This window comes from Hypoxylon trugodes (genome assembly GCF_022578975.1).
Source record: "Hypoxylon trugodes strain CBS 135444 unplaced genomic scaffold F4822scaffold_4, whole genome shotgun sequence".
NCBI lineage: Eukaryota > Fungi > Ascomycota > Sordariomycetes > Xylariales > Hypoxylaceae > Hypoxylon > Hypoxylon trugodes.
In genome coordinates, this window is record NW_026250019.1 from 2,993,698 (window position 1) to 3,012,480 (window position 18,783).

Here is an 18,783-nt window from a genome sequence, read left to right on the forward strand (position 1 = left end):
TCCGAACTCCGTCTGCCTTGGTAAACGCACCATTGCATCACAGTCCGAGCGTTGTGTCTGTCTATTCGTGCGATTCTGCTGCATAAAATTTCATTTTGATTAGGCTTGCTTGCTTTTTGAAATTCCACCTCGGCAATTTCTCTTGTTATGAGTGGAAGATGACTCTCGGGGTAAAGTGGTCGGATAGGGACTGAGTCGAGGTCGAATGAAGACGGTGGCTGGCTGGCGTTAGCCCCTCAAACTGTGCCGGGCTCCGCTATTGGCCTAGGATTTTATGCGATGCGTGATAACTTCCATCGTCGAGTATGAAGCTATCAACGACGAGAGTCATAACGTATTTTGGTGCGGATACGCCTTCGCCGTTTCATAGCTGAGCTGCCTCTCAATCCAATACCCTAAAAGTAGCCCCGGAGCTTCCGGAAATACCTCGAGCCCTCTACTGAGATTTGGGTGATTTTTCTATCTTCCTAGCCATTTCAACATATGCTGACGCGATAAGAGGGAGGGGTGCGATGGTTTGTTGGCGAGTGCCGCCGGAAAACGTGCAGACTAATTCGAATAATACCACGCCATGACATGTCGCAGCTCGAGGCTCATTGGGTGATTGAATTTGCTTGGGTATGACAAGTAGGTTTCGTGTTCCACAGACATACCCGATTTTTTCCCCAGGTACCTGCTCATCGATATTCTACGTCGTACAACATTTGTTATAAAACAGGCGCATGTAGGAGTTGCATCTTGTTCAAAGCGCGAGCTTTGTATAACTTCACATACATAAGTTAATAGGTGCTTCCTACCTAGGTAGAGATTGTGTATTCTGCAACCAATTGCATATGGTCATGAAGGTGGCATGCGTCTACACTTGATTTTCATATGTGGGGTCTTGTAATCCGTATATACTAACCGCCAACCCTGCTCATAACTCGAAATGGGCATGTTATAGGCTATTGAGAAGACTTATCGCAAGTCATTAGTTCTTATATATCTTCGCATATTACTCCTTGAATAATATTCACTCATTCACTCATTTGATTTTTTTGTAGTGAATTTGAGATATTGCCAAGCATGGCTGCTTCACTTGGCCTCCTACTAGTTGCTTCTATATTGTTAGTTTGTACTCGCCTTCTCCTGAATTGGAGAAGACTGAGTAAAGCCCCCGGCCCGACACTTGCGGGGTGTACGGATCTCTGGCGGGCTTATCAGCAGTGTAACGGGAGATTAAGAGAGAAGCTATTGGAGCTACATTCACAGTATGGGCCTATAGTCCGATACGGTGTTAGGAGCATCAGCGTCAGTGATCCGGAGACCATCAGCACTCTCTACGGAAGTCGAGCATTCATCACTGTAGGGCCACTTACAAGTCTTCTCCCGTCAAATTCTTACTATTTTATAGGCAGATTCGTATAAGGTACTTGCCGGCATACAAAATGGAAAGGAGGTGACAAGTCTGTTGGGCACTAGGGATGAAGCACGCCACAACGTAATGCGACGATCAGTTAGCAGTGCCTTTACGCCCACGGCCTCGTTGGATTACGAGAAGTGGATCGACGCGACGGTCGAAGATTTGTTCAGTATAGTAAGCAAGAAGTCAACCGTCTTTGACCTCTCGTCCATAATACTGTGGTATACAATGGATGCGGCCAGTCGGTTCTCGTTTGGAGAGCCACTCGGATGCCTTCAGGCTGAGGGTGACACAGACGGCACAATCCAGCTAGTTCGTGAACGAGTCGCTTATTGGGGGCGATGGTCTTCACTTCCACAATTGGAACGGTTGATTCACCGTAATCCTGTCGCCATGTCTCAGGGACGGGCGCCGTCTAATATGGCAGGGCGGGCATTAGCAAAACTCAAGGCAAGGGTGGCTCAATCGAAAACCGAATATGAGCATCCGGATCTTCTTGCCAAGTTTCTCCAAGCCAGTAAAGATCATCCACAATTGGACACAACTGGAGTAATAGGTATGTTAATGTCTATGATAACGGCCGCGGGCGACACAATAGCAACGACAGTAACAGCGATACTCTACTACCTGGTCGTAAACCCGGAGTCACTAAAGAAGCTTGAAGAGGAACTCCTGCAGGCTGAGCTACCGGAAATTCCCCAATTTGCGCAAACAAGCAAGTTGCCGTACTTAAACGCCACAATCAAAGAGGGGATGCGCCTCTTCCCTGTGATGAACTGGCCATTGGAGAGGTCAGTTCCCGCAGGAGGCGCTACTATTGCAGGCATGTACTTCCCCAAAGGTACCAGCGTGGGATGCTCGCCTTTAGCAATTCATCATAACGCCGAGATTTTTGGCGGGGACGTACACACCTATCGCCCTGAACGGTGGCTTATTTCAGACCCGGAGCGACTCAGACGGATGGATGCTACTCATATGGGTTTCAGTCGTGGGCGTCGCGATTGTATAGGTCGTCACATTGCTGTGTTGCAAATGAAGAAGGTCATCCCAGCAATCATCATGAAATTCAAGGTGAGTCCAAGTTGAATGAAAATGCCCATCAGGAAAGGGGTTTGCTAATGGTTGGTATAGCTGAGTCTTGTCGATCCCGAGGCGTCTTTGGAAGCAGACTTTTCGCCTGGTCTTGTCCATATGAAGTCGCTATACGTTGTGTCGGAATCAAAGCACTGATGAGGCCGTAGTCATAACTCATGTGTATTTGGGTAGATTGTAAGATCTGGTGGTTTGTATAAAATACTCATAATTTTATGTTTGAAGCTAGAATGAGAGGAATTCAGCTTGTAACTGTGATTTTATTTCCTATGAAGTTAGAGTTGTTTCATAAATTGACCGGCTCGAAACCTATTTTTACACTTACGTGCATATAGGCTAGCCTAACTAGTACTAGGGCATAATATACCCCACTAAGTAATCCAGGACAATTGAATTTTGTTTCAAACGGCCGGAATCCCTCAATCATTTCTTCAATTTTCTTGACCGCAATGCCATAAGTTAATTCTTCCAATAAAAAATATCGTCCGTCTTGGAATCAAGTGGCTAACCTAGTCACTGAGTATGTCCAAGGTCCCCGGGGTCGTGAAAGACACCTCATTATCCCTGGGAGAGATCCGGGATCGGAATTCATCTTCCATCATCTCTTCTGTACTTGACATTAAAAGACGTGACGACGATAAAAGGCGAGTCGACGACAAACGACGTATTGACGCCAGCGAAAATTGGCCCAAGGAGCTCGAATGCCTATACTTGGCTGGCGACAATGAGGAACCCAGCGGAAAGCGAAGGCGTCTAGATGATGGTACTATAGCTATAGGTTCTTCGGAATTGCTGAGGAGAAGGCACATTGCTCCCCTACTAGACGTTAAAGGTTCTAGGGACTATGTCGCTGTTTCCTATACTTGGGAAGCCTCAAAAGAGGAGGGGGAAATTGGAGGGGAAAAGATGGGCTCCTACCTTATTGAGCCACGTAAGACCGGCGGATCGGCGCTACCTAGCAACGTGAGGGACACAGTCTGGAAGAGAGTACTTAATTATGCCGAGCACGTGCGCTGCAAAAACATCTGGATCGATCGCGAGTGTATTGACCAAGAGAATGAGACGGATAAGGAAGCGGCAATACAAAGCATGCATTTGGTGTATGGTCAAAGCAAATGGCCTATTGCTCTCCTTACGCGCACCATTAAGACAGTCCAAGAGCTCGATCTATTTGCGAAACTGGTACTTGACGAGATTGACCCCGAAGACGAGCCGGTACTATTAAATCTTCTAGATCATATCACGTCTGACCTATGGTGGACAAGGGCCTGGACCTTTCAGGAAGACTATCGGGCTTCTGTCCGCATGATGTTGCTCATTCCACATCGCCGGAATCTAGAAGATTTGAAGCAAGCCACCACAGACGCGTACGGGCGACATGTACTAGGCGATCTCGAAGGAGAGATATGTATTAATTCTGCAGATTTCAGAGAAATGGTTACGACTTTCTGCCTCTCGTACCGAAAAAGGTTAGAGGATACGAGTGTGTGTGACAGGATTCTCAGAACAGCCCCAAAATATAATGTCCTTCTCAAAGACGAATCGCCACTGTTAGGTACGAATTCTGTATCGCGTTCTATGTCCCCAAGGATCCTTTCAGATATAATTTCTCGTGGCATTCAGGTGGAATCCGATCGCCTTGCCATAATGGCCAACTGTTGCGGGTATAGTACCCGCCTCAACACGAAATTACTCAAGCACCATGGCAGTAGCCTTAGTTTGTCGATCCTTGCATTATATCTCTTGAATGGCGAGATCATAGCGAATAACCCATCCCGACCTAGCCAAGGAACACTCGACAATAATATCACTGAATATCTTTCTAAGCAGTCTCTTGACAACTTTCGGTCTCCGACGGATACAGCACTGACCTTTATTAAGAGCTGCCGTTTTATCGACCCACGGATAACCGAGGACGGGACGTGGACAAGAGGTCACCTGTGGAGGCTTGGTAAAGTAATACGTTGCGAACCTATGAGAAGTAAGAAGTTTCGCACCATGAATCCTCTCGCAGAGTTCGCGGACGGGCTCCAATACAGAAAGTACGGTGGTTGCTACACGGAACTAGCGGCCTGTCTTATAATGTGGATGGAAACAGGCCCGTTCGCCGTTTCTAGAAAACGGTCTCCCCGCCCCTGGGAATGGCGCGAATGGATGGCCGATGAGGTCCAGGAAGCCTTGATGGATGGAAAGGCCCTTCGATTGGGGCACCTCATACACCCCGAATCCGGGCGAGAAGGAACTGCACCGCGGGCCATCTTCGTCGGGAGCAGTGATGAAGATTGGGAGGACGAGACCGAGGAAAGTTTCGCTTTTACCTCAGCCCGGCCGGCTACTCCAAACACGCTAGAAATCCATAAGCACGTGTCACTCGAAGTTGACGTTGAGTGGCCGGAATCCGAAGGTCGTCCACCCCATGCACCCCCGAAGATGTATACCAAACGATGGCTCAACGGACTCTGCTTTTACGAGGGATGTCCACGACAATCGGTCTTGTTTCCTTGGCCTCCTGAATTGACGGAATAGACATGTCACGTCTTCAGGATGTATACAAGGCACGATCTGAACATAAGAGCAAAGTGAGCAAGCAACACGGCAAGGCTCGGCAAAAACGCGAACTGTAAATAAATATGCATTACCGGGACTGGGTTTATTAAAGGGCATCATTGCATTACATTACATTCTATTCATTTTGTGTACATAGGGGGTTTTATGGGATACATGAAGGAAACGATATTTATAGAAAATGTTATGGACTAGACGAATTCATTCTAGCTGGAATAGTTTATGATCTCATGAGCAATATTCGATTCGTGAACACCCCTAATAACCTTACCTTGCACCTATTTTGAGGTCAGGTGTCTCAACTCCTAAGAATTTAATAGAATCCAGGATCTAACCGCACTGCCCTTGCTCACTTAGACAATTTCACAAATAGCACAGATGCATCTTAAAGCATTCAAAAGTCCAGTCTACAAATTTTTTTTATATTCGTCCATCTGTAATTTTATCGTTGTGCAACGAGGTACAACTTTACCTGCCTGCCTACCATTCGGTGATTTGACTAAAAACTCCCTCCTAAGAACCCGTAAATCGCAGAAAAACTAGCCATTTGGAAGAAAAAAAAAGAAAATCCCGGGAATCATAATTCTCTTCTGCTTGTTTATTATCCATGGCGCCCTTCCCTCGCAACATACTGGTACATGAAAATAGAGTCGTTATCCTACCGGCCGGCAAGGGATAAGAAATGAAGGAACGGTGGGGGCTGGAAAAAAATCGTGAGATTTAGAGTAAACACCAAAGGGGCTGTCGTCTTTGCCTTAGGACATTGAACGCGCAGTTTGGTGGCGATTTGGTGGTAGTGACATGACAATACAGCAAATGCGGGAATCCCTCCAAAAATGGTGTAAATGCGACAACTAATCCACCCTATTTGTTTCTGTTTGGGGCATCTTTTAGCCACCCTAGAAAGTCCCAATTCCTGGAGAGTTCCCCAACTCCGTTGCTATCCGTCGCCTTAACAAAAGAAATAAAATGCATAACACGGCACGCCAATCCAGTAAACGCCATGCTGTAAACAACACTTATAAACGATCGTGATATGATACGTTAAATCATCGTAAACGTGTCAAGCTCGATCCATTCGGAGTACAGTCTCGGAGCTTTTCATAACTGGTCGTGGCGTAGGCTCTTCAATCGTATCTTCCTGTGTACCAACCGTGGGTCGTGGCGTTTTATCGGGTCCCTCTTTGGAACCCTCTGAATCAAAAGTTGGAGAAGCTTCTGGTGGCGTGCGTAACGAGGCTTTTGATGGAGATCTAACTCCCGAAAGCGGTGAAACATCGGCTTCTCTAGCTGGTGTCACAACTTGAGTCACAGGTTCCGGTGTAGTATCAGATGAGAAGGCGACACTATCGTGGCTATTAGCCCTCATCATCTCGATACCGAGTTTGGAACTTGGCTGTGGCTGCTTGCCACGGAAACCACGGTCCCGATGTGTACCGAGCTCATCATCTTCATCGTCGGCGGAGTCATTGCCTTCAACACGCCGTTTCTCGAGATGCTCGCGCTTGGCACGGAGCTTCTCCAGTGATTGTCGGGGCACCGGCATTCTAGGTTGCTCCATTTGAGCAGGGGCTGACTGCTGAGAAATGAGCGGAATGGGCATTTTTTGGGCTGTCTCGTCATTGCTAATCCCCAAGCCTGAATCTTCTGCCCAGTCCCCCGTACCTTTCCGGCTGACCACGACAGGTATTTCGTCAGTGGTTGCCGACTCGGAATCCCCGAACAGGCTGGAACTAATGGAATCTTCTCTACTTGAGCCACGGAAACTACTACTTCCCGCGTGAGCAAATCCTGACGATCCCGACGTTGGACTGTCTTCCAACCGGGCGATATTCAACTTTACAGTAGAAATGGGATTGGGAATTGGTATCGATTGGACCTGCCCAGGTGAAGGTGGCTTCCATGAACAAAGTTTGGCGAGAACCTCGACTAATTTGGAAGAGCTGATAGGCTTCTCAATGAGAGAATCGAAGTAATGAGGGGCTTGTAGCTCTTTTAAATAGGCGGTTATTGCAACGATCGGCGTGTGAGCATTAACATTCTTGACCTCGCGAACCATTCGAGCAACATCCGAGCCGCTTATTTCAGGCAGTTTAAACTCAGTAAAGATGATATCAAATTTGATTTCACTTACGGCGTATCGAACGGCGTCGGAACCCGTCGATGCTGATATAGTGCGGCATCGAAGCTTTTCGAGCAATTTTTCCATAACCATTCGTGAGACCGGGTGGTCCTCGCATATTAGGACATCTAAAGAGCGGAACGTCGGACTATCAAGCATTATCGCCGACATCCTGCGAGATGATTGACGGCGTCGCTGGACTTTAAGGAGAGCATTTGCTCTATCACCCTCGTTGTCTGACGATGAAGGAGACATGTCAAAGACTTGACTTCGACGATTGCGATGATGCGCAAGAAGATCAGCTGCAACAGGACTACCTTCTTGAGAGCCGACAGTAAGAGATCGAGATCGCGTCGAGGAACCGCTCGCTTGTCTTGGCGTCCCTACTGTCTTCTGCGGGGAGAGCGGCAGTGGAGGTGGTGCGGCCTTACTTTTCACGGGCGATGCAGCAGCAGCACTCGCTGACTTCTGAAGGCTAGGTGTGGTACGAGGCACATCGAAAAAGCTTCCGGGCTGCAAGGAGCCAGTTCCAGATTGTTGCGAGAGACTGGAGGAATTGCTTGATGCTTTTCTACGGCCTTCACCTCCCTGGCCGGCATGGAAAGACACAAGAAGCGGCGAAGATGGCTGCGAAGCACGACTAGGAGATGAATTGGTATGGCTAGCAGTAGATGGCGATGCAGGGCGTTGTGATGACGCTTTGGACAGATTACGCTGCGCAGGCATGGACAAGACTGGGCTCCCTTCAAGCACTGGAGCTGGTGAAGGGGGATTATTCCCGCCTGGACTCGACCCAGATCTGCTCTGTGCTGCCATTGCTTGCGCTTTCAATTGTTGGATTACATCCTTATTGGCTTTGTCAAGGACTGTTAGATTCTTAAAAGCAAATGAACCAAAATCATCCGAAGCCACCGGCTCACTAAGTCGTCGACTTTTGAGATCCCGGATATGTGGAGGTATATGTAATGGCATTAAACCCCGTTTGATCTGATTAACCTGAACCTGCGAACGAACTCGCGAAAGAGCATCGTGTGGGCGATCAGGATAATCCGGTGTCGCAACGGATGGAGGCGACGCTTGATCTTCCATCTCTTCGGTAAAGGATTGTAGGGTGGCTCCGCGCGCATCAAAGTACTCTGTATCCTCAGGATTCTCAGGTTGAGGAACGAATTGGGCATCGTCTTGAAGTAGAGTCTCCCAATTAATGCCATCAAACCAAGCATGCTTTCTAATTTCTTCTCCCCCAGAAGCATATATATCCCCACGGTTAGACCCTAATCTTTGTTGTGGATCGATACATAGTAGTTTATTGATCAAATCCTTTGCCTCAGGCGAAATATCGTCCGGCTCTTCAGGCCACATAATCTTTCGAGCTAAGATATTTTCGAAAACTTGATCTGCCTCGGGTGCATGGAACGGAGGATAGCCATAAAGGAACTCAAACATGATGCAACCAACTGACCACCAGTCACTGGTCTCATCTTGTCTAGCACCTTTGATAGTTTCGGGGGCAAGGTAGTCAGGAGTCCCCACAAACCTACGGTTGGTATCATCGGGATCAAATAAGGCCATTGGAGGAGGCATCATACTTGACTGAGGCGGTGTATTTCTGTGTATATCGCTATTTTGACTGCTAGTCTGATGAAGTGACGGAAGGTCAGGAGACGCATTCCCAGCATCGCTTCCATCGTCGTGCGGAGACCGTACACTGGACTGGCTTTGTTGGGGATCCCCCAAAGAGAAATTCCCCAACATGTGCGTCAATGTTTCACTGCCGCCGCTGTCACTACGTTGGCCGGAGATACGGCGTGACTCGGGAGGAAGCTGCGAAAGGGCGAAGTACGATGGTTGCCCAACTCCATTGTCAGGAGTAATTTGAGGTGTTGTACCCGGGGAATTATGAGTGCCATGAAAATCGAGCGAAGTTGATCGAGAAGATGCGACGGATGTCGATCGAACAAAAGGCCCCGTCTTCAGCAGGTCTGGGGTAGGCTCGGCGGATCCACTGTTCAAGGCTCTCTTCTGGCGACCGATTAATCCCATTCTTGAAAGACCAAAATCCGTCAATTTGAGATGACCTTTTTGGTCGATGAGTAGGTTGTCAGGTTTTAGATCGCGGTGGATAATGCCTCTATCGTGAAGATGCTCTACCCCCAGGACAACTTCACCAAGATATTTTTTCACCCAATCCTCCGGCAGGCCTCCAAGAACTTTGATGAGGGAAGCACAGTCGCCGCCATTCAAATATTCCATAACAAGATATAAGTAGTCCTTGCTAGAAAACGTCCAATACAATTTTGCAACAAATTCGCTTTCCCCTTGCCACATCATAATCGCTCTCTCGGCTTTGACGTTAGTGACTTGATTCTTGGCCACCATGTCCGCTTTCTTTAAGACCTTGATGGCGAAGTACTCGCCTGTAGATTTCTTCTTTGACAAGTATACACTTCCGAAGGCGCCCTTGCTAATTGGCTTAATAATTTCAAAGTCCTTAATAGACGGAGGTACAGCACGTGCCATAGGGGGATGGCTTGTAGGATTCAAACGTGGGGATGTGGGCGCCCGACTGGGACCCGGGAATTCCGACAAGGCTGCTGATGATTGTCGACGATGATGTGGTATTATAGCCGGGGAGTTAAATTCGCTATTGGGAAGCATGGGTGAGGCTTCCGGGGAGACAACGCCTTCCTGTGAATATTGCAGATTACGAGGTTTGTGAACTCGTAGTGGCGATGAGGGCTGTGTACTCCTAGAGGGCGATTCTTGACGATGAGGCGACGACGTACCCGCCAAGATGAGGCTTCGCCTATGATGCTGTTTCGCACTAGTTGCACGTCGCAAACCACCTAACTCGGACAAAATAGGTGACTCAGTTCGATGTAGTTGGCGCGCCACTGATGTGGATCTAGCGCTACTGTCGCTATCTCCGCCGTCATTTTCGATCAGAGTCGATCCTCTACGAGAATCTCGTGGTTGGCTAGTAACACTCAATATTTCGCGATGAGACTTTGGTGTTGGACATTCCCTAGGGCTACTCGATCTGGTAGACTCAATAATGGAAGACGGACGTCTTTTGTCTTCCGTATCGCTCAAGTTCACATTCTGCAGAGCGAGCGCTAAAGACGAAGGCGTTTCGAATGACCCAGCAAAAATAGGTTCTTCTTGTACTACCGGGGTTTCTTCGACCTCCTCCTCCTCCTCTTCATCTTCACCTTCTTCGTCCTCGGTAGAATCACTCAGGCGACCGGCTGCAATACGAGCCGCCTTACGTAGTGCATCTTCAATACAGTTTTCTACTATGACGCTGAACTCGATTCGAATGCGTTCTGCATATTCGATTATCCTCCTATGTCGAAACACGGCCTCAACTTTCTCCTTAGCAACTTTTTCTGTTTCTGAGCACAGCAAGGCCAGGCCTTGTTCTTGCTCGAGGGTGTTCGTACTAGGAGATGACCATTGGAGTACCTGAGATATTCGAGATTCCGATTGTGGCGATTGGGTGCGAAACTCGCCAATAGCCTGTGACGAGGATTCTTTGATCGCAGGAGGACTAATCTCGATAGCAGTATCGCAAAGGTCTAAAAGTAGCTCAACAATGCGAGCCTGGGGCCGTCTCACGGCGAAAGATCGAGAACGGGAATGTCCAAAGCCTGTCGATCGATCTCTCGATGTGGGTGCAGGAGACGCCGGTCCTGGCGAGGAGTTGCTGGAAGATGGTCCAATTGGTAAGCCCTTATATTCAGCAACAGGAAGCATGCCTAGCTCCCCAGACAGAGCGCGGCTTTTTCGGGCTTCCAATGCATCAAGCACTTTGACAATAGCGTGACGATGTTCAGTTAAGTTCTCCTGGGCCATCTGAACATCCATTTCAGCCCTATGCTCTTGAAGGCATAAGTCCGTGTGCTTCTCAAACCACCAAGGAGGTATCTGACGTTCGCAAATACGACATAGGACCGGTGGCGGTGGAGGATGGTCGGCTGGATCCTCATTCCCAGATTCAGCTAGTTGAGTTAGATAACTAGCAAGAACTTCAGCACCCGATCCAAGAGCATCTACTAGCAATGGAGCAAGGTCGATTTTAACCTCTCGGGGCGCGATCCATGGTCTTATCATCCACATAGTCTAGGTAGACAAGTCAGTTTCTAGGTAATTCTCCTTTACAATAGGATGATTTCTTACATGACTTTCGCCTCCGGTAGTGCGGTCGTACACCATAATCCCTTGTGCTTCAAGTTCAACCGTGGCAGGTTCAATCTCGCCACCCTCAGGCATCCTGCTGACAGTGGCGGGGTATAATTTTGACAAAGGCCCTAGGTAAACAGTAAAACGAATATACTGGCTACGCGAGTCATCCTTCTTCATCGAATCGACAGCATCGGAAAATGCTGTTTTGTCGTCGCTAATAATCAAATCGGCAATCGGTGTACCCTCGACAGACTGAGGTTGCGTCCCAATAACCTCGGCCCAAGATGGGCTAACCCATCGGATGGTTCCATCGAGATTAAGATCTACGATAACGTTCAAAGTCTGCTCGGCAGCCTCTCGAAGTTCCTCGCGCTCTTCCCTAATGTCGGCGCTCAGAGATCTTTCCATCGAACGGCCGATAGCCTGAGCACGGAGCGAGCTGACAGCCGGCGGGGCTAATCTAGTAGTATCCTCATCCATTGTTGAGAAGAGACAAGAGCGGTGCTCAATTGCAATGGTGGCATCGGGTAGGAAGCTTGTCGGATCGAATATTAACTATCGATAGTGGAGCGAGGGCGCAAACGCGTCCAGGTCGAGTGAAATTGGCGTGAAACGGAAAATGGTTCTCGGTCAAAATAGACCTCATGCAAAGCCAAGTATTCTGGCGGGAAGCCAGAGTCAGAAGTCCGCGAGAACCCGAGACATGACGGTGAGTGACGTGCGTAGAAAGTCAAGTCACTCAGTCCAACGAGAGATTCGGTTTTGTTTGAGGATTGAGGACAAGCCTCTCAGCTCACACTGGAGCGGCCAGTACGCTCGAGCACTATCGCGATCCGGTCGTATTGTTGACAAAGGGCGGTATCGACGGTGGCTTAAGGAGGGGGCCACAAGGAAGAAGAAAAAAAGACTGAAAGAGCACGAGGCCTTGACAAGAAAAGATGAAGGTAAAAAAAAAACCAAATTGGCTAAATCCTGAGGTTTACCACTTATAACACTCTCCTCCTATGTGAAGAACAAAAAATGGACCTAAGGTAAGCAAAAGGTTGGTCAGGCAGGATAGGTGGTTGAAGTGAGAGGTAGCAAAGACCTGAAGTAGGTAGGTACTTTTTGGGATTTTTGAGCCGGAGTGGATATACCATTATACTGCGAGCGTAGAAAACGAAGCGCGGGTACGCTCATTAGTTCGTTTCTTCCCGTTTCGGGCGGCGCGTAAAGGAAAGAGTCAGTAAAAGGAAACTCTACTTAAGTACCTAGGTACCTATAAGCTTAGGTAGCTAAAAATTTAAACTGTGCATTTGACACTGTTTTATTTTTTTGGAGGAAAAAGCGAGAAGACCCAGAGCGGGGGAACGGGTCCAGGGTGGTAGGTACGCGGATACGTCGCTACCTACGAAACGGTACATCTTTTTTTTTTGCTACCCTGCCTGCCTACTAACGTTCAATGTTGCTACCAAAATACCTAGGTACCTTCCCTTAGTTGCATGCTAGTCCCTACATGAAGTACCAGTCCACCTGTCCTGCTGGTATTACAGGACTTGCCTAACAAAAAATAGAGGGGACAATGGGGGGACATTAAACTTGTCCGCTTGTATAATACAGAGTACTAATACGATGGATTAGCGTCTTTCGGAATCATCATGCGGAACTCAAACTCGCGATCCGCTTTACAAACACATTCCATGGAAATTCTAACCCCTTTCTTTTTCGTTTCCATTTATTCTTCTCTTGATCTTCTCTCAATATTCTAGGCTGTGTCTGTGTCACTTAGGTGTAAGTGTAAGTGTATGGGTATACATACATGAATGAATAACTTGCGCATTTATGAACACTGACCCATAATTGAACACAACCCACACTACCAAGATACCGTCCTTACCGGAATACTCAACCCTAGACACATACATACATCAACACCTTACGTATTATGCTATGCACTCTTCTTACATCGAAGTCACAGCGGCGGCGCATTATATCCGAATCTAACCAACTTATACACAGAGGGAAGCGATTTCTTACCAATCTCCAAGAGATGTGGACAGACGGGTTGCTCTTAGGTTCTTCTATTATCCAGGTCTTCCATGCATCGGAGTCAACTAGCCCACTCCGGCGACACGTCTAACTACCTAGGTAGTCGCCAGTGACTTCTGTCAGCAAATGAAAGGCGTTGAACATGGGGTCTAGTGATCCTCTGCAGCACTGACCAACCCAACCCATGAGTTTTAGGGCCAATGTTTACTTTTGAACCATACAAAATCAATGCCTACAAAGGAGCATACGTCAATGCTGCGTCCCAAGAGGACGATTGCTTCGTCTTTATTACCGTTGTTTATGCAGTCATCTTATCTTGGGATATAGAGCCGACTTAGCAAACACACCTTTTTTTCAAGCACACCAGACTTCTCTCAATCCGGGGCGAATACACTAGTGCTAATATGCCTCTCTCTCCTCTCCATCCATCCACCCATCCATCCCTCTCTCCCTTGTTCTTGGAGACATGTTGCGTGTCTAATCTATATACGTGCGTTTATATACGTACGTATGTTACTAAAAAGTCATAACGAGACATCGGTCGATGAACTTACAAAAGCCTTCCCCATACTACGGGTTTTGCCATCTCGAATGAAAGGCGGATCAGCAAGATGAAAAGAAACCATCTCCTCTCTGATCTCAGATTGATACGAAAGGCTTACCAGGTTTTATTCCCCACCTGTTGGAGAAGTTCCTCCCCCCCCTACCCCCCTATTATTACCCTATTAGATGCTACTACGGCGAATATCACTAGGAATCTTGATACTACAAACATTTCACAAAATCCTATAAATTCGCACAAAAGGAGATTACATGGGAACCCAGCTCGTTTCTTCCTTGAAAATCCAAGCTCAGGAAGTACAAAAAGGAAGTGGAACGACCGGCAATGTCGAGCGATCTTGAACGCCGCTGAGACCATCTTCCCATTCCACAACATCGTCACAACTCATTGGATGATCCCACTGCCCACCATCACGCAGTTAGTTCTCCAAGTCTCCTTGCCAATGCAACGGCTGAAGCCAGCCTGCAGTAGGGACGCTTATATACCAAGGGAATTTACCTGGCCAATCCTAGTCGATGATGCTCTTGTACCCACACTCTCACCTTACGCACGGTATCAACCAACTAGTCTCCACGGTCAAGTTTACTAGCTCATCCCGCGATCAACAAGAAATAATTTATATCCTGCCCACTTGGCAACACCCGGATATATCGCCCTTTTTGCGACGAGTCAGGACCGGTTCGATTAGTAAAGTTCTTCAAGATGGCGATTGAATGCATATCCGGTCCGAGGGTGTGATCATGTCACGCCGGTGATACTACGCAACCTCGCCCTAAGCGAATAATGTCAAACCTATCACCACCATTTACTCACCGAGACCTTCTGTACAATCATAGATTACCGTGTACACCAAAGATCCTTTTTTTTTTTCGACCAATTTGACGGGTTCGTAATTCCGCGTAGACAGATAAAGCATGATCGCCTCATGATCTGTTCCTGGCTCCAAGAAAAACATCTCTTGTGAATCCTATGGCACATGACGGAGGGAGCGGTCTAGACTCAAGATCCGTTGGCAGGATTCTCTCATTGTCATTGGTGTAGCTTCAGCTTGTTACTTGAAACGAGCAAGTCCTAGGGACGCGCGATAACTCCTTGCAGCAAGACGACATGCAATAGCATCCAACGAGCTCATTACGCAAGTAATTAGGCAAAACGTGACCCGATCTTATCGAAAAAAGAGCCCTATGCAATGGGTACTCGGTGAGTAACGCCAAGGCAAGTCGCAGTGTCCTTGCCTCCTGCAATGCGGCTCATTGATATTTTCATATTAAAACGTCACCCTCAACTTACAGCTCAAACTTAACAATAGCTATCAATATTCACATGTTTATATTCAACCACCCAATTAGTGATTAACTTTTATCCCACTCGGTCTTCAAAGTATCAAGCCATTCTCCCTTTTCAACCCAGCGCTGCTCCAACCACTTCGCTAATTCTTCATCGGTATGGGGAAGTTCTTCCAGAGGAAAGCGGCGTGCATGGATGTGGAATCTATATCCTTGGGAACCACCAAGATCTGAGAGCTTCAAAGTCTCCCACATATCCGGAGCAATATGGAAGCTAGCTTTTTTCTGATACGCAATGGTGAAGTCATACACCGCCTTCACATGGGGTGCTTTTCTCAACTGCCGCACAGTAGTTATAAATCCTTTGGTACGGGGGTATAGCAAATGCAAGGGCTGTGGACGGTCATTCTCTTTACACCAGATCTTAGACTCTTCATATTTCTTTGGTGTGAATCGTGTAGCCTCGCTGAAACTTATCAGCCCTATACGTAGTGGGTCGTTAGTCACACAATCTACGTCGTCTACTAACGCGATAAGACATATCAAGCCAGCAACTTACATATTGGCCATCTTCTTCCCACAATGCCACCAAAAACACGTTGAAGCTCACGCTGGTCACGCATCCAGTTCCTGCTAACCATCGGCATACCCATCGCCCACAAACCCCAACCGAGAAAAGGGACCCAACGGAGCTGGATCTTCGCAAACCATCGGCATTGCCCCAGCATACCCGCGCGCACGGCCAAGGCCTGGATCATATAGAAATCGGCCCACGTAACATGATTCGAGATGACAACAGCCGACTCTTTCATCGGTAGACGGTCCCCTGAAAAAGTGATCCGAGCGCCATTGAAATTCTCAAAGATAACCTGAATCCATTTCCATACGGAATATGCGATCCGAGAAGATGCGCGATAGACAAAGTTGGGCGCGAATATCTTCACCGGTAAGAGGAAAGATAACAGTACATCGCACACCGCCAGGTAAAGAACCCAGGGTGTTACTAGTATGATGCCCCTGATGTTGGCGAGAATCCTCGCTAATAGAGCCATGGGTTTTCCGTGAATACCTATACCAGCACGGCAAAGATACAGCGGTAGAAAAGAAGGAAAAGCTTGGATAATAACCCAGAAGAAAACTATATTCGGTACACCGTTTAAGCTTCAGGAGTTAAAGAGAAGAGTTCCAGCCACCTATAACTCGGTAACTCATACGATTTGCTTCCGCTGTTTCAAGTTTGAAATCCTAGCCCCGCGCCAGGAGATCAATCCGGCGATCACTCAAAACAGTATTTTTGTCTATTTCGTATCCACTTAAACAATTAAGGTTAAGGAAACGAATAAAGTCTACAATCGAAGATATCGTGACGTATTACCTAAACAATGTCTGTCATATCATAAAAAAATATGTACTAGACGGGCCGTACCGGAGGTAGCATTTATTAAGTTACGTCAATAGTTGCTGAGTTTAGGTAGTTCAGGTAGTTTGGGGATGCACAACGTAACTTAAAATGATACCTAATGCATGACATTCCAAAGGCCCGTCTAAGGTTAGTTAAAAGCCACTTCCTCTTGCATCTTCCCACCTACATATTTTACATACTCTACCCTATAATATTTGCTCTACTCTACACAATTTACTCTGCGTATATTCATGATGTAGTAGATCTGCTACCTACCCATTTACGGGTAATGTTTCCCGCATATACTAAGTGGGAAATACTAAGAGGGGCACAATACAGAATAGTCATTCGACGACCAATAATCCCTCTGTTTGATCAACAAGATCGATGTGCTTGCTATATGCAACCTCCGCTTTATGTTCGACTTTCACCTTCGATATTAGATTGGCGGTCAGGAGACCTTTTAAATATTTCCCTACGAGCTCGGATTCACCTCTTCACCTCGATCAGCTTACAGAATCTGAATCATGCTTCCCGGTTATCCGGTAAAGCTACTTCATCGAATTCCAACTAATTATGGCGCACCCCACCACATATATTTCGCTCTACTTACACGATTGAAATTCCCCTTTTGAATTGATGAGCAGTCTTCGCATGATAAAAACCCAATTTAATGGATTTCGAGATCTTATACTAATATGGCATCTAAAACTACACATGCCGTCACAAACAACGTGATAGAGTTGCTTTGATGAGCAGCGCTAGAGCTCCTATACGCCCTCTAGTTTCCTAAGTGGGCGTGATCCGTGATCACCCGAGCTTGGAACCAGTTACTTACCTACTGTATCAGCATATGTATTACTATGTACGCTTCTTTGTTGGGGAAGAGCTTGGCTCCAAATCCCAATCAAAAGTGATATATCCGAATAGACAATTATTTCCTAATCCACGTATGCCATTACCAAAGCGAGATGAGATAGATGGATGAATGAACGAATGAATGGCTCAAGCAACAGCTAAATAAGCTGAGCGAGATGACCCGGGGCTTAGCAGGTTTCTAAGCTCTACTGTACTTTCCTAACGGATACAATAGGCCATCGCTAGCATGATAGTGCTGACTATCTTACAAGCTCGCTGACGCATAAACGGGACAATCGGACTTCTGGATTCCAAGTAATTAATGCTTAAGTTGTTAATCTCACGATGACAGACGGAGAAGAGGATGCCTAGCCTACCATAGGCTACATGCATACATATCCAAGAAGAATAGGCCCAAGGCTAAAAGATCAAGCTTCTTAATAAGTCTTTAGAAACCCACGACTTGGACGGCACTTGACCGACGCTAGCGAGGCAGGTAGGCTGTGTAGCATCGTGGGCTAAGTACTGTCATAACAATTCTTTGTGTAGTTAGGTGTTGCGTAAGCTATACCGAAGCTCTAGGACTGTTAATGAGGGACTTATTCGCAAACATCTAACCCACAGTCCCATCGAATCTGGCCGTGGGGCTTATCCGCCCACTCCAGAATGATCGACAATCGCTACTGAACGCGCCAGCTCAACCAGAGACTCTAGGACTAATATCACTCCGTTATTCATCATTTAAGAATAGGTTTACCACGCGGCGCAATTTATATCTTATATAACACTTCTGCATATTGGCGTCCCTACCAAAGCCGTTCGACTGCTAGAAACGATCATTCCACATCCCAATAGGGAACCGTCCCCACGAACCATTCAAGGCTGAATCGAAAAGTGTGGTAGGCGATTCATCTAGTATGTAACCTTCTCACCCCGCTCCGCGAAGCAGCATATATGAAGTGCGTCCCATCAATTTGTGCCCCAAATGGGCCATATTTAGATACTTCCCATCATCTCCGGGCTTTGGATCGCGCACTCCATCGTCGAGTTCGTTCCAATGAATCGGGGGCAGAATGACTGACCTAAGACCCGCAGCAGCCGGCTATCCGTCGCCCCCGACGCACTACTCTCCCACCGACCATAAGCCGTCCCTAAGTTCGCTGTACGAGTACGTCTCGATGTCGTCCTCGTCGTCGCCACCGCCGAATTCGCAGGCCGCGCAGGGCGATAAGGGTCCGCTCTCGTCGCTAAACCTCAATTTCCTCAAGTCGTTGAACGACA

The 18,783-nt window shown here is 47.3% G+C and overlaps 4 protein-coding genes across 4 annotated transcripts; 2 read left to right on the forward strand and 2 right to left on the reverse strand.

The window, feature by feature from the left end:
• Positions 1-1,065: 1,065 nt before the first annotated feature.
• Positions 1,066-2,632, forward strand: F4822DRAFT_428481 (cytochrome P450; the record flags this gene model as incomplete). The annotated part of the gene is made up of 3 exons (XM_051460924.1): positions 1,066-1,344; positions 1,394-2,473; positions 2,534-2,632. 3 exons carry the CDS (start codon positions 1,066-1,068, stop codon positions 2,630-2,632), a joined length of 1,458 nt encoding a protein of 485 aa, XP_051315913.1.
• A 258-nt stretch (positions 2,633-2,890) lies between these two features.
• On the forward strand, positions 2,891-5,428 carry F4822DRAFT_225222 (uncharacterized protein). Its single transcript, XM_051454063.1, has one exon. The coding sequence runs from the start codon at positions 3,017-3,019 to the stop codon at positions 5,018-5,020; it is 2,004 nt and encodes a 667-aa protein (XP_051315914.1). The 5' UTR covers positions 2,891-3,016; the 3' UTR covers positions 5,021-5,428.
• Position 5,429: 1 nt separating this feature from the next.
• Positions 5,430-12,129, reverse strand: F4822DRAFT_225221 (uncharacterized protein). Its single transcript, XM_051454062.1, has 2 exons — positions 11,361-12,129; positions 5,430-11,303 (listed from the first exon to the last, which is right to left on the reverse strand). Exons 1-2 carry the CDS (start codon positions 11,844-11,846, stop codon positions 6,123-6,125), a joined length of 5,667 nt encoding a protein of 1,888 aa, XP_051315915.1. The 5' UTR covers positions 11,847-12,129; the 3' UTR covers positions 5,430-6,122.
• Positions 12,130-14,926: 2,797 nt separating this feature from the next.
• F4822DRAFT_225384 (1-acyl-sn-glycerol-3-phosphate acyltransferase) lies at positions 14,927-16,717 on the reverse strand. Its single transcript, XM_051454066.1, has 2 exons — positions 15,802-16,717; positions 14,927-15,724 (listed from the first exon to the last, which is right to left on the reverse strand). Exons 1-2 carry the CDS (start codon positions 16,292-16,294, stop codon positions 15,309-15,311), a joined length of 909 nt encoding a protein of 302 aa, XP_051315916.1. The 5' UTR covers positions 16,295-16,717; the 3' UTR covers positions 14,927-15,308.
• Positions 16,718-18,783: the final 2,066 nt, after the last annotated feature.